The 15,000-nt window shown below is 44.1% G+C and overlaps 1 protein-coding gene across 10 annotated transcripts in view; it reads right to left on the bottom strand.

Annotated features, from left to right (window-relative positions):
• The window catches only part of magi1a (membrane associated guanylate kinase, WW and PDZ domain containing 1a), a 179,096-nt gene that overhangs the window by 46,489 nt on the left and 117,607 nt on the right, over positions 1 to 15,000 (bottom strand). For all 10 annotated transcript variants that reach the window (XM_056236577.1, XM_056236578.1, XM_056236569.1 and 7 more), the window contains 2 exons: positions 5,984 to 6,041; positions 4,135 to 4,238 (listed from right to left, as the gene is read on the bottom strand). In XM_056236577.1, the coding sequence (XP_056092552.1) occupies positions 4,135 to 4,238; positions 5,984 to 6,041 (162 nt within the window). The remainder of the gene's footprint in view (positions 1 to 4,134; positions 4,239 to 5,983; positions 6,042 to 15,000) is intronic.

Here is a 15,000-nt window from a genome sequence, read left to right as displayed (position 1 = left end):
ATAGATTCTGGAACACTATGCTCATCCTGATAAGTATTGACCAGACTCTGGGCTAGAATCTGGGCTCGCCAATGGTCGACTCAGCAACAAACCGTCCTCGCGCGGCACAAGCCATTGAAATAAATGGGTTTGATAGCACATTCCGCATCCTGTCTGAAAAGGGCCATTAGAAGATTACCGTCGGTGGATTTGAATTTGAATAACCGTGTGTACTGACGTCTTCTGCGGTTAAAACAACAGTCCTTCTGATGTTCATTCTCTCAAACTCTTCGGCGAGCTCCCTCTGAGAACCCCACGGTTCCAGACTCCGCTTTGCCTCAGCGTGAGCAGGACCCGAACCGTTTGAGCAGGACCCGAACCGTTTGAGCAGGACCCGAACCGTTTGAGTAGGACCCGAACCGCCTGGTACAGATGTTTGAGCAGGACCCGAACCGCCTGGTACAGATGTTTGAGCAGGACCCGAACCGCCTGGTACAGATGTTTGAGCACGACCCGAACCGCCTGGTACAGATGTTTGAGCAGAACCCGAACCGCCTGGTACAGATGTTTGAGCAGGACCCGAACCGCCTGGTACAGATGTTTTAGCAGGACCCGAACCGCCTGGTACAGATGTTTGAGCAGGACCCGAACCGCCTGGTACAGATATTTGAGTAGGACCCGAACCGCCTGGTACAGATGTTTGAGCAGGACCCGAACCGCCTGGTACAGATGTTTGAGCAGGACCCGAACCGCCTGGTACAGATGTTTGAGCAGGACCCGAACCGCCTGGTACAGATGTTTGAGCAGGACCCGAAGCGCCTGGTACAGATGTTTGAGCAGGACCCGAACCGCCTGGTACAGATATTTGAGCAGGACCCGAAGCATGACCCGAACCGCCTGGTACAGATGTTTGAGCAGGACCCGAACCGCCTGGTACAGATGTTTGAGCAGGACCCGAACCGCCTGGTACAGATATTTGAGCAGGACCCGAACCGCCTGGTACAGATGTTTGAGCAGGACCCGAACCGCCTGGAACAGATGTTTGAGCAGGACCCGAACCGCCTGGTACAGATGTTTGAGCAGGACCCGAACCGCCTGGTACAGATGTTTGAGCAGGACCCGAACCGCCTGGTAAAGATGTTTGAGCAGGACCCGAAGCGCCTGGTACAGATGTTTGAGCAGGACCCGAACCGCCTGGTACAGATGTTTGAGCAGGACCCGAACCGCCTGGTACAGATATTTGAGCAGGACCCGAAGCATGACCCGAACCGCCTGGTACAGATGTTTGAGCAGGACCCGAACCGCCTGGTACAGATGTTTGAGCAGGACCCGAACCGCCTGGTACAGATATTTGAGCAGGACCCGAACCGCCTGGTACAGATATTTGAGCAGGACCCGAACCGCCTGGTACAGATGTTTGAGCAGGACCCGAACCGCCTGGTACAGATGTTTGAGCAGGACCCGAAGCATGACCCGAACCGCCTGGTACAGATGTTTGAGCAGGACCCGAACCGCCTGGTACAGATGTTTGAGCAGGACCCGAACCGCCTGGTACAGATATTTGAGCAGGACCCGAACCGCCTGGTACAGATATTTGAGCAGGACCCGAACCGCCTGGTACAGATGTTTGAGCAGGACCCGAACCGCCTGGTACAGATGTTTGAGCAGGACCCGAAGCATGACCCGAACCGCCTGGTACAGATGTTTGAGCAGGACCCGAACCGCCTGGTACAGATGTTTGAGCAGGACCCGAACCGCCTGGTACAGATGTTTGAGCAGGACCCGAACCGCCTGGTACAGATGTTTAAGCAGGACCCGAAGCATGACCCGAACCGCCTGGTACAGATGTTTGAGCAGGACCCGAACCGCCTGGTACAGATGTTTGAGCAGGACCCGAACCGCCTGGTACAGATATTTGAGCAGGACCCGAACCGCCTGGTACAGATATTTGAGCAGGACCCGAACCGCCTGGTACAGATATTTGAGCAGGACCCGAACCGCTTGGTACAGATGTTTGAGCAGGACCCGAACCGCCTGGTACAGATGTTTGAGCAGGACCCGAACCGCCTGGTACAGATGTTTGAGCAGGACCCGAACCGCCTGGTACAGATGTTTGAGCAGGACCCGAACCGCCTGGTACAGATGTTTGAGCAGGACCCGAAGCGCCTGGTACAGATGTTTGAGCAGGACCCGAACCGCCTGGTACAGATATTTGAGCAGGACCCGAAGCATGACCCGAACCGCCTGGTACAGATGTTTGAGCAGGACCCGAACCGCCTGGTACAGATGTTTGAGCAGGACCCGAACCGCCTGGTACAGATATTTGAGCAGGACCCGAACCGCCTGGTACAGATATTTGAGCAGGACCCGAACCGCCTGGTACAGATGTTTGAGCAGGACCCGAACCGCCTGGTACAGATGTTTGAGCAGGACCCGAACCGCCTGGTACAGATATTTGAGCATGACCCGAACCGCCTGGTACAGATGTTTGAGCAGGACCCGAACCGCCTGGTACAGATGTTTGAGCAGGACCCGAACCGCCTGGTACAGATATTTGAGCAGGACCCGAACCGCCTGGTACAGATATTTGAGCAGGACCCGAACCGCCTGGTACAGATATTTGAGCAGGACCCGAACCGCCTGGTACAGATATTTGAGCAGGACCCGAACCGCCTGGTACAGATATTTGAGCAGGACCCGAACCGCCTGGTACAGATATTTGAGCAGGACCCGAACCGCCTGGTACAGATGTTTGAGCAGGACCCGAAGCATGACCCGAACCGCCTGGTACAGATGTTTGAGCAGGACCAGAACCGCCTTGTACAGATGTTTGAGCAGGACCCAAACCGCCTGGTACAGATGTTTGAGCAGGACCCGAAGCATGACCCGAACCGCCTGGTACAGATGTTTGAGCAGGACCCGAACCGCCTGGTACAGATATTTGAGCAGGACCCGAACCGCCTGGTACAGATATTTGAGCAGGACCCGAACCGCCTGGTACAGATGTTTGAGCAGGACCCGAACCGCCTGGTACAGATGTTTGAGCAGGACCCGAACCGCCTGGTACAGATGTTTGAGCAGGACCCGAAGCATGACCCGAACCGCCTGGTACAGATGTTTGAGCATGACCCGAACCGCCTGGTACCCGAACCGCCTGGTACAGATGTTTGAGCAGGACCCGAACCGCCTGGTACAGATGTTTGAGCACGACCCGAACCGCCTGGTACAGATGTTTGAGCAGGACCCGAACCGCCTGGTACAGATGTTTGAGCAGGACCCGAACCGCCTGGTACAGATGTTTGAGCAGGATCCGAACCGCCTGGTACAGATGTTTGAGCAGGACCCGAACCGCCTGGTACAGATGTTTGAGCAGGACCCGAACCGCCTGGTACAGATGTTTGAGCAGGACCCGAACCGCCTGGTACAGATGTTTGAGCAGGACCCGAACCGCCTGGTACAGATGTCTGTCCCTCTTCCCTCGAGAAGAGGGCAGACGAGATTCGTGCGTGCTCTTCGCCCAGACAGTCAACGCACAAGTTGTGTGTGTCATCAAGTATCAATATCTTAGACATGGATCCACACACTTCCTGAAGTGTTTTTCACAAGCCATGATTACCTTTTGAAGTTTCAGGTTGAAGCATACAAACAAAACAGTCCCTGAAGACAAAAAGAGGGTGACGTGTTCTCTAGGCGCCCTTTATATACTTCCAGGTCGCACTATTAGTGACGTCATAGGCTGTCGCCGTCCAATAGGATTGCCGTAATTAGATAAGTGTTTCGGACACCAGTTCTAAGGGAACTAACTTATTGTTTTAGTATAATTTTAGTCTGGTTGATGCTTCAAAATTGATCATGAGGAGAGACCATTTCTATTTTTCTATTCTTCCATCATATTTTAGTATTGGAACAATGGCAGCATTCAGAGACGCTTCAACGGACAAACACTTCCATTCAAACGCTTAGATTGTGATTTAGTCTTGTCATATCATTTGATACATGTAAGCCTGTGTAAATTCATGTAAAGGATGGTGTTACAGTTTCCTACACAATGCTCACTGTGCAAATAAATACTACATACACAGCAGTTATTAAACTTCAGTATGTTATAGTACAGTAAATGAGAAGATGGAGCAGACAGACAGAGGACAGACGCACCTCTGATGTAGCGACCGCCTTCGGGCGACTGCTGCGCGTCGAGCTGCTTCTGACGCCGGGCCTCCAGGAGAGGGTTCTCGTACTGCGTCTTACGGTGGATATGACTGACAGAGAGAGAGAGATCATGTTTTAGAAATATCAAAGACTAGAACGACTTCTGTTGATTCTTTATTCTAAAGGATAAAATGCATGATGTAATCTGAAAGTTGGCCATTAAAGGGGTCCTATTGTGCCCTTTTATTAAGTCTTGATTTTGTTTTTGGGGTGTACCAGAATATGATTTCGTGGTTGATTGTACAAAAAAGTGAAAAAATGTAATGTCCGCAACACTGCTTTAAACTCCCATATTTAATATAAAGGCAACGTTTCGACCCTGCTGAGTCTTCTTCAGGCCTTCTTTTGCCCTGCACCTGCCAGAAGGTGGGATGTGCACACAATTACTTTTATAAAAGATTGTACAAAAAACACATTGTTTTTCACATATTTTACATTATTACTGCACCTCTCTCCCCATTCTGGTTGAACGCGTTGTTTATTTCCAGTTTCGATGAAGCCCCTCTTTCTGAAATATGAAACGTGCTGTGATTGGTCAGCTGGCCCAGTGTGTTGTGATTGGCACCACGTGTTCGGGAAATGTCCCGCCCCTTCATAACCGCGAACTCTACTCAGATGTAAACATTAACGATGATGTCGATTTCAAACCGATTCAAGCCTGATTCAGACTTCAGAATGTTAACAAACAAGAGGATCGTGCTGAACAGATTTCAAGCACATTTCAGAGTGGTGTGTTTGTTTGTTTTTAAACTTTCTTATACATTTTAGATACAAAGTAATACACCAATTTAATTACGTTACTTGTGGTAAAACGCAATACAAATAGTAATCGATCACAAAACCATGGTTACAGAAGCTTCAGTAAACACTACATCAACAGTAATGTTGGCTAGAAGGAGAGCAGATGCAACAAGATAACGCTTATAATTGGAACTGTTAATAGAAAACGCAACTAGAAATAATAAGACATAATAACAAGTTGTGATCCATAAACAACAGATTGTCCCGACAAAATGGGACCTGCTTCGTTTCAGGAGAAGCGTTGTGCGTATAGCCTGCATCGTGGTTCTGGAAGCTGTTCTCCGTAATATGTGCAGCGCACAGATAAACGTTGAGGTTATAATGTTCAGGAACAGCGTTTAAAATAAATTTGAACCACTCTAAGTTCGTCAGTCTTAGGAAGGTCAAACAAATGAGTTTTGGAAACGTTGTGGAAAACTGCGTCTTTTTGACAGCGACAGCACTGTCTTCCAGCGCGGCTCATCCAGGCCTCGACCTGCGCAATCCGTGGGCGGAGATTATGTAAATGAGGAACATTTTGACATCACAAGATCCGGATAAAATGCGTTGTAGTCCAAACGAGCCGTTCGTTCTTGGAAAGTGGATTGTGTTAAATAAAATATCTCTCTTAGGAAGGACTTTGAGCTTTGTGACTTTGCAGATGTTGTTTATGCTCAAACAGCAACATTAAACACTAACTAAATAATCATAGGATCCCTTCAACCAGTGCGTTTTGGAACAGCCAATATTCCATTAGTTAAAATGTATGTGAAAGAAATAGGATTTATTGATGATAAATGCATAAAGCAAACACATTTGTAGTTTATTAGGACTATTACAAAAATCTTACCCACTTCATTTAAGTATGACCAACAAAATATGCATCACATTAACTTTAAAGCAAGTTTATGTAAAAACTATGTGATCCAAAAGGATAGAAGTTTTTATGCAATTTTAAAACATAAGTCTTAGATTCTGTGCAGGAACTGAAAGGACTGTAGGGTTTGACACTCACTCAACATAGTAGACTCCGTACACGGGGTCATCGATCTTCTCCCAGCCGGGCGGCAGCTCTAACACACGAGAACACACACAGAGAGAGACTGAGAAACACAGCCAGAGACTGAGAGAGACTGAGAGACACAGAGAGAGACTGAGAGAGGATTGAAAAGATTGAAAGATTGCAAAGGCCTCAACCACCTTCCCAAATGCTAAAATTACCATCTCCACACTGCTGCCCCGAAAAGACTTCCACCCTGACACCATCCAGCGGGTGAATGCCCACCTCTCCCACGCCTGTGCACTTAAACCCAATGTGCATCTGGCACACCCCCCCATCCCCACCCTCACCCCCACCCTGGACCCCTCATGCCTCTACGACCATGTCCATCTGTACAAGACCGCTGTTCCTGACTTCGCCAGGACCCAAAAAATGTGTCGGAACCACAACAGCACCCCCAGGAGCAACAGAGTCCAACAACCTCCACACAGACCTGTAAGAAAGCTCAGTGTACGCCCAGAGAGAACATCCAGAAGACAACAGCAGTTTCACATGCTGAGACCATCCCAGCCAGCACCTGAGCATCTTCTCCCAGCCCTCACACCCTCACATCAGCACATCAGGCCAGGCCAAAGCCCCTCCTGCCGACCCCCTGCCCTCCTCATACCCCGCAGGCCCCGGGCAGACACAGCTACGCTCAGAACATCAGAACATCCACAACAGCACCAGTGCAGGCCACATCAACAGAGCTAAGAGACATCCGTCAGATGCTCACACCTACTGTCATAGGTCAAAACTTATCACCAGAACTAACATGGACAACAAAGCCTTTATCATTTCATGTTGGAACATTCAAGGCCTGAGATCATCTACCTTTGGCCTCAAAAGCAGAAACCCAGATTTCAACACAGAAATCAAAAACTCAGACATCATCATCCTGCAGGAGACATGGAGCAGAGGAGATGGACCCACCGGCTGCCCCAAAGGCTACAGAGAACTCATCATCCCATCCATTAAACTGCCTGGAGTGACACAAGGAAGAGACTCAGGAGGAATGCTTATCTGGTACAGATCAAATCTTGCCCATGCCATCAAAGTAGCTAAAACAGGACAATTCTACACATGGTTAGAAATTAATAAGACAGTCACCGCAACAGAGAAAAACATCCTCCTGTGTGCCACTTATATCCCTCCAGCAGAGTCTCCATATTTTAATGAAGACAGTTTCTCCATTCTTGAAGTAGACATTAATTACTTCCAGTCACAGGGAAGTGTGCTGCTCTGTGGAGACCTGAATGCCAGAACAGGTGAAGAACTGGACACACTGAACTCTCAGGGGGACAAACACCTGCCTGGAGGAGACGTCCTCCCCACACCCATACAAGCACAGAGACACAGTTATGATAAAACAACAAACAAAAGCGGAACACATCTTCTTCATCTGTGTCGCACACTAGGTCTGTTCCTAGTCAACGGCAGGCTTCGAGGAGACTCCTACGGTAGATACACCTACAGCTCATCTTTCGGTAGCAGTACAGTCGACTATTTTCTGACAGACCTTAACCCAAACTCCCTCAGAGCGTTCACAGTCAGCCCACTAAACCCCCTGTCAGACCACAGTAAAATAACCCTATACTTAAACAGAGCAATGCCCAACCAAGAAGCATCTAAACAAACCCAGCTCCACTCACTTAGAAACATGTATAGATGGAAACAAAACAGTAAAGATACATATCTAAGTACAATTAGTCAACCGAAAATTCAAGCCCTATTAGATCAATTCCTTGCCACTCCTTTCCTGCACAATAGTGAAGGTACAAACCTAGCAGTAGACAAGCTGAACAGAATATTTGAGGTATCAGCAACATTATCCAACTTAAAAATCACAAAAAGAAAACCAAAAAGACCACATGCCACTGAGAAATGGTTTGACAATGACTGCACAAGACTTAGGAAAGAATTAAGAATCCTATCCAACCAGAAACACAGAGATGCTGACAATGAGAACATCCGTCATCTCTATCATGAAAAGCTTAAACAATATAGGAATACTTTAAGAAAGAAAAAAGAACAAAACACAAACAGTCAATTCAGGGAAATTGAAGAATCCTTAGAATCCGACCAGTTCTGGAAACATTGGAACACACTAAACAAACCCTACCATCCAGAACTAGCTATCCAGAATGGAGATGTTTGGATTAACCACTTCTCCAACCTCTTAAGTGATATAAACAAAAATCAGGAACAAAATGCCCTGTATGACAAACTAAGGGTTTTAGACTACCAGAACCCCTTAGACTCTCCAATTACACTAGCCGAACTATTAGACAAAATACAAACCCTGAAATCTCAAAAAGCCTGTGGTGTCGATGGCATCCTAAATGAAATGAATAAATACACAGACCACAAATTCAAATGATCCATTATCAAGCTCTTCAATATCATCCTGAGTTTAGGTATATTCCCCAACATTTGGAACAAAGGTCTTATTACCCCAGTCCATAAAGCCGGACACAGATTTGACCCTAATAACTACCGTGGTATATGTGTATGTGTGTATGTGTATATGTGTATATGTGCAACCTAGGCAAACTTTTCTGGAACATCCTAAACAGCAGAGGAGCTGTTCCTCAGACAGCAATGCCCTGAGTGAGCGGCAAACACCATATATACACTCTCCATACACACCATATATACACTCTCCATACACACCATATATACACTCTCCATACACACCATATATACACTCTCCATACACACCATATATACACTCTCCATACAGACCCAATTTTATATACACCCTCCATACACACCATATATACACTCTCCATACACACCATATATACACCCTCCATACACACCATATATACACTCTCCATACACACCATATATACACCCTCCATACACACCATATATTCACCCTCCATACACACCATATATACACTCTCCATACACACCATATATACACTCTCCATACACACCATATATACACTCTCCATACACACCATATATACACTCTCCATACACACCATATATACACTCTCCATACACACCATATATACACTCTCCATACACACCATATATACACTCTCCATACACACCATATATACACCCTCCATACACACCATATATACACTCTCCATACACACCATATATACACTCTCCATACACACCATATATACACTCTCCATACACACCATATATACACCCTCCATACACACCATATATACACTCTCCATACACACCATATATACACCCTCCATACACACCATATATACACTCTCCATACACACCATATATACACCCTCCATACACACCATATATTCACCCTCCATACACACCATATATACACTCTCCATACACACCATATATACACTCTCCATACACACCATATATACACTCTCCATACACACCATATATACACTCTCCATACACACCATATATACACTCTCCATCCACACCATATATACACTCTCCATACACACCATATATACACTCTCCATACACACCATATATACACCCTCCATACACACCATATATACACTCTCCATACACACCATATATACACTCTCCATACACACCATATATACACTCTCCATACACACCATATATGCACTCTCCATACACACCATATATACACCCTCCATATACACCATATATACACTCTCCATACACACCATATATACACCCTCCATACACACCATATATACACCCTCCATACACACCATATATACACTCTCCATACACACCATATATACACTCTCCATACACACCATATATACACCCTCCATACACACCATATATACACTCTCCATACACACCATATATGCACTCTCCATACACACCATATATACACTCTCCATACACACCATATATGCACTCTCCATACACACCATATATACACCCTCCATACACACCATATATACACTCTCCATACACACCATATATACACTCTCCATACACACCATATATACACTCTCCATACACACCATATATACACTCTCCATACACACCATATATACACTCTCCATACACACCATATATACACCCTCCATACACACCATATATACACTCTCCATACACACCATATATACACTCTCCATACACACCATATATACACCCTCCATACACACCATATATACACCCTCCATACACACCATATATACACTCTCCATACACACCATATATACACCCTCCATACACACCATATATACACTCTCCATACACACCATATATACACCCTCCATACACACCATATATACACTCTCCATACACACCATATATACACTCTCCATACACACCATATAAACACACACACCATATATACACTCTCCATACACACCATATATACACTCTCCATACACACCATATATACACTCTCCATACACACCATATATACACTCTCCATACACACCATATATACACTCTCCATACACACCATATATACACTCTCCATACACACCATATATACACTCTCCATACACACCATATATACACTCTCCATACACACCATATATACACTCTCCATACACACCATATATACACTCTCCATACACACCATATATACACTCTCCATACACACCATATATACACTCTCCATACACACCATATATACACTCTCCATACACACCATATATACACTCTCCATACACACCATATATACACCCTCCATACACACCATATATACACTCTCCATACACACCATATATACACCCTCCATACACACCATATATACACTCTCCATACACACCATATACACTCTCCATACACACCATATAAACACACACACCATATATACACTCTCCATACACACCATATATACACTCTCCATACACACCATATATACACTCTCCATACACACCATATATACACTCTCCATACACACCATATATACACTCTCCATACACACCATATATACACCCTCCATACACACCATATATACACTCTCCATACACACCATATATACACCCTCCATACACACCATATATACACTCTCCATACACACCATATATACACTCTCCATACACACCATATAAACACACACACCATATATACACTCTCCATACACACCATATATACACTCTCCATACACACCATATATACACTCTCCATACACCTCCATACACACCATATATACACTCTCCATACACACCATATATACACTCTCCATACACACCATATATACACTCTCCATACACACCATATATACACTCTCCATACACACCATATATACACTCTCCATACACACCATATATACACTCTCCATACACACCATATATACACTCTCCATACACACCATATATACACCCTCCATACACACCATATATACACTCTCCATACACACCATATATACACTCTCCATACACACCATATATACACTCTCCATACACACCATATATACACTCTCCATACACACCATATATACACTCTCCATACACACCATATATACACTCTCCATACACACCATATATACACCCTCCATACACACCATATATACACTCTCCATACACACCATATATACACCCTCCATACACACCATATATACACTCTCCATACACACCATATAAACACACACACCATATATACACTCTCCATACACACCATATATACACTCTCCATACACACCATATATACACTCTCCATACACCTCCATACACACCATATATACACTCTCCATACACACCATATATACACTCTCCATACACACCATATATACACTCTCCATACACACCATATATACACTCTCCATACACACCATATATACACTCTCCATACACACCATATATACACTCTCCATACACACCATATATACACTCTCCATACACACCATATATACACTCTCCATACACACCATATATACACTCTCCATACACACCATATATACACCCTCCATACACACCATATATACACTCTCCATACACACCATATATACACCCTCCATACACACCATATATACACTCTCCATACACACCATATACACTCTCCATACACACCATATAAACACACACACCATATATACACTCTCCATACACACCATATATACACTCTCCATACACACCATATATACACTCTCCATACACCTCCATACACACCATATATACACTCTCCATACACACCATATATACACTCTCCATACACACCATATATACACTCTCCATACACACCATATATACACTCTCCATACACACCATATATACACTCTCCATACACACCATATATACACTCTCCATACACACCATATATACACTCTCCATACACACCATATATACACCCTCCATACACACCATATATACACTCTCCATACACACCATATATACACTCTCCATACACACCATATATACACTCTCCATACACACCATATATACACTCTCCATACACACCATATATACACTCTCCATACACACCATATATACACTCTCCATACACACCATATATACACCCTCCATACACACCATATATACACTCTCCATACACACCATATATACACCCTCCATACACACCATATATACACTCTCCATACACACCATATAAACACACACACCATATATACACTCTCCATACACACCATATATACACTCTCCATACACACCATATATACACTCTCCATACACCTCCATACACACCATATATACACTCTCCATACACACCATATATACACTCTCCATACACACCATATATACACTCTCCATACACACCATATATACACTCTCCATACACACCATATATACACTCTCCATACACACCATATATACACTCTCCATACACACCATATATACACTCTCCATACACACCATATATACACCCTCCATACACACCATATATACACTCTCCATACACACCATATATACACCCTCCATACACACCATATATACACCCTCCATACACACCATATATACACTCTCCATACACACCATATATACACTCTCCATACACACCATATATACACTCTCCATACACACCATATATACACTCTCCATACACACCATATATACACCCTCCATACACACCATATATACACTCTCCATACACACCATATATACACTCTCCATACACACCATATATACACTCTCCATACACACCATATATACACTCTCCATACACACCATATATACACCCTCCATACACACCATATATACACTCTCCATACACACCATATATACACTCTCCATACACACCATATATACACTCTCCATTAGGGCTGTCAATCTTCCTCTATAATACTATTCGAATTCCATTCCTTGTTTTATTTAATATTCAAATAATATTCGAATATTAAATGCTCAAATTCATCCTATTATTAATATTTACGACATTACTCAGGCTTATGGATGGCCAATGCCACTATAGCATGTGGTTGTTGTTACACGTTCTGTCCACTAGAGGGACATCTAACATTACAATAAACATTTTATTCGTGCTGAATATGGCAAGATTCCATATAAAAAAATTAATGAATGGGAATAGGAGCAGGCTTCACTCAATGATTAAACTTAAACTTTAAGAATGCTGGCCTGATGATTAGAATATATAACGTTAAACAGGAAAGAGGCCGCACTATGCATAAATTGTTTTATTTGCACAAACGCGTTTCGGCGCGTGCCTTCTTGAAACGCGTTTGTGCAAATAAAACAATTTATGCATAGTGCGGCCTCTTTCCTGTTTATATATATAAAAAAATTAAAATATATATAAAAAAACAATATTCGAATAGTAACTTCAGCATTCGAATAGTATTGATTTTTTTTTAATATTCTAATTATATTCGAATTTCGGAATTCATTCCAACAGCCCTACTCTCCATACACACCATATATACACTCACCTAAAGGATTATTAGGAACACCTGTTCAATTTCTCATTAATGCAATTATCTAATCAACCAATCACATGGCAGTTGCTTCAATGCATTTAGGGGTGTGGTCCTGGTCAAGACGATCTCCTGAACTCCAAACTGAGTGTCAGAATGGGAAAGAAAGGTGATTTAAGCAAACGGGCCGGTCTGAGTATTTCACAATCTGCTCAGTTACTGGGATTTTCACGCACAACCATTTCTAGGGTTTACAAAGAATGGTGTGAAAAGGGAAAAACATCCAGTATGCGGCAGTCCTGTGGGCGAAAAGGCCTTGTTGATGCCCGAGGTCAGAGGAGAATGGGCCGACTGATTCAAGCTGATAGAAGAGCAACTTTGACTGAAATAACCACTCGTTACAACCGAGGTATGCAGCAAAGCATTTGTGAAGCCACAACACACACAACCTTGAGGCGGATGGGCTACAACAGCAGAAGACCCCACCGGGTACCACTCATCTCCACTACAAATAGGAAAAAGAGGCTACAATTTGCAAGAGCTCACCAAAATTGAACAGTTGAAGACTGAAAAAATGTTGCCTGGTCTGATGAGTCTCGATTTCTGTTGAGACATTCAGATGGTAGAGTCAGAATTTGGTGTAAACAGAATGAGAACATGGATCCGTCATGCCTTGTTACCACTGTGCAGGCTGGTGGTGGTGGTGTAATGGTGTGGGGGATGTTTTCTTGGCACACTTTAGGCCCCTTAGTGCCAATTGGGCATCGTTTAAATGCCACGGCCGACCTGAGCATTGTTTCTGACCATGTCCATCCCTTTATGGCCACCATGTGCCCATCCTCTGATGGCTACTTCCACCATGTCACAAAGCTCTAATCATTTCAAATTGGTTTCTTGAACATGACAATGAGTTCACTGTACAAAAATGGCCTCCACAGTCACCAGATCTCAACCCAATAGAGCATCTTTGGGATGTGGTGGAACGGGAGCTTCGTGCCCTGGATGTTTATCCCACAAATCTCCATCAACTGCAAGATGCTATCCTATCAATATGGGCCAACATTTCTAAAGAATGCTTTCAGCACCTTGTTGAATCAATGCCACGTAGAATTAAGGCAGTTCTGGAGGCGAAAGGGGGTCAAACACAGTATTAGTATGGTGTTCCTAATAATCCTTTAGGTGAGTGTACACTCTCCACACACACCATATATACACTCTCCATACC

The sequence above is a fragment of the Rhinichthys klamathensis genome, unplaced genomic scaffold, assembly GCF_029890125.1.
Source record: "Rhinichthys klamathensis goyatoka isolate OS25496 unplaced genomic scaffold, OSU_Roscu_1.1 h1tg000453l_1, whole genome shotgun sequence".
In the NCBI taxonomy this organism is placed as follows: Eukaryota; Metazoa; Chordata; class Actinopteri; order Cypriniformes; family Leuciscidae; genus Rhinichthys; species Rhinichthys klamathensis.
This window is presented reverse-complemented; position numbering and strand designations above follow the sequence as displayed.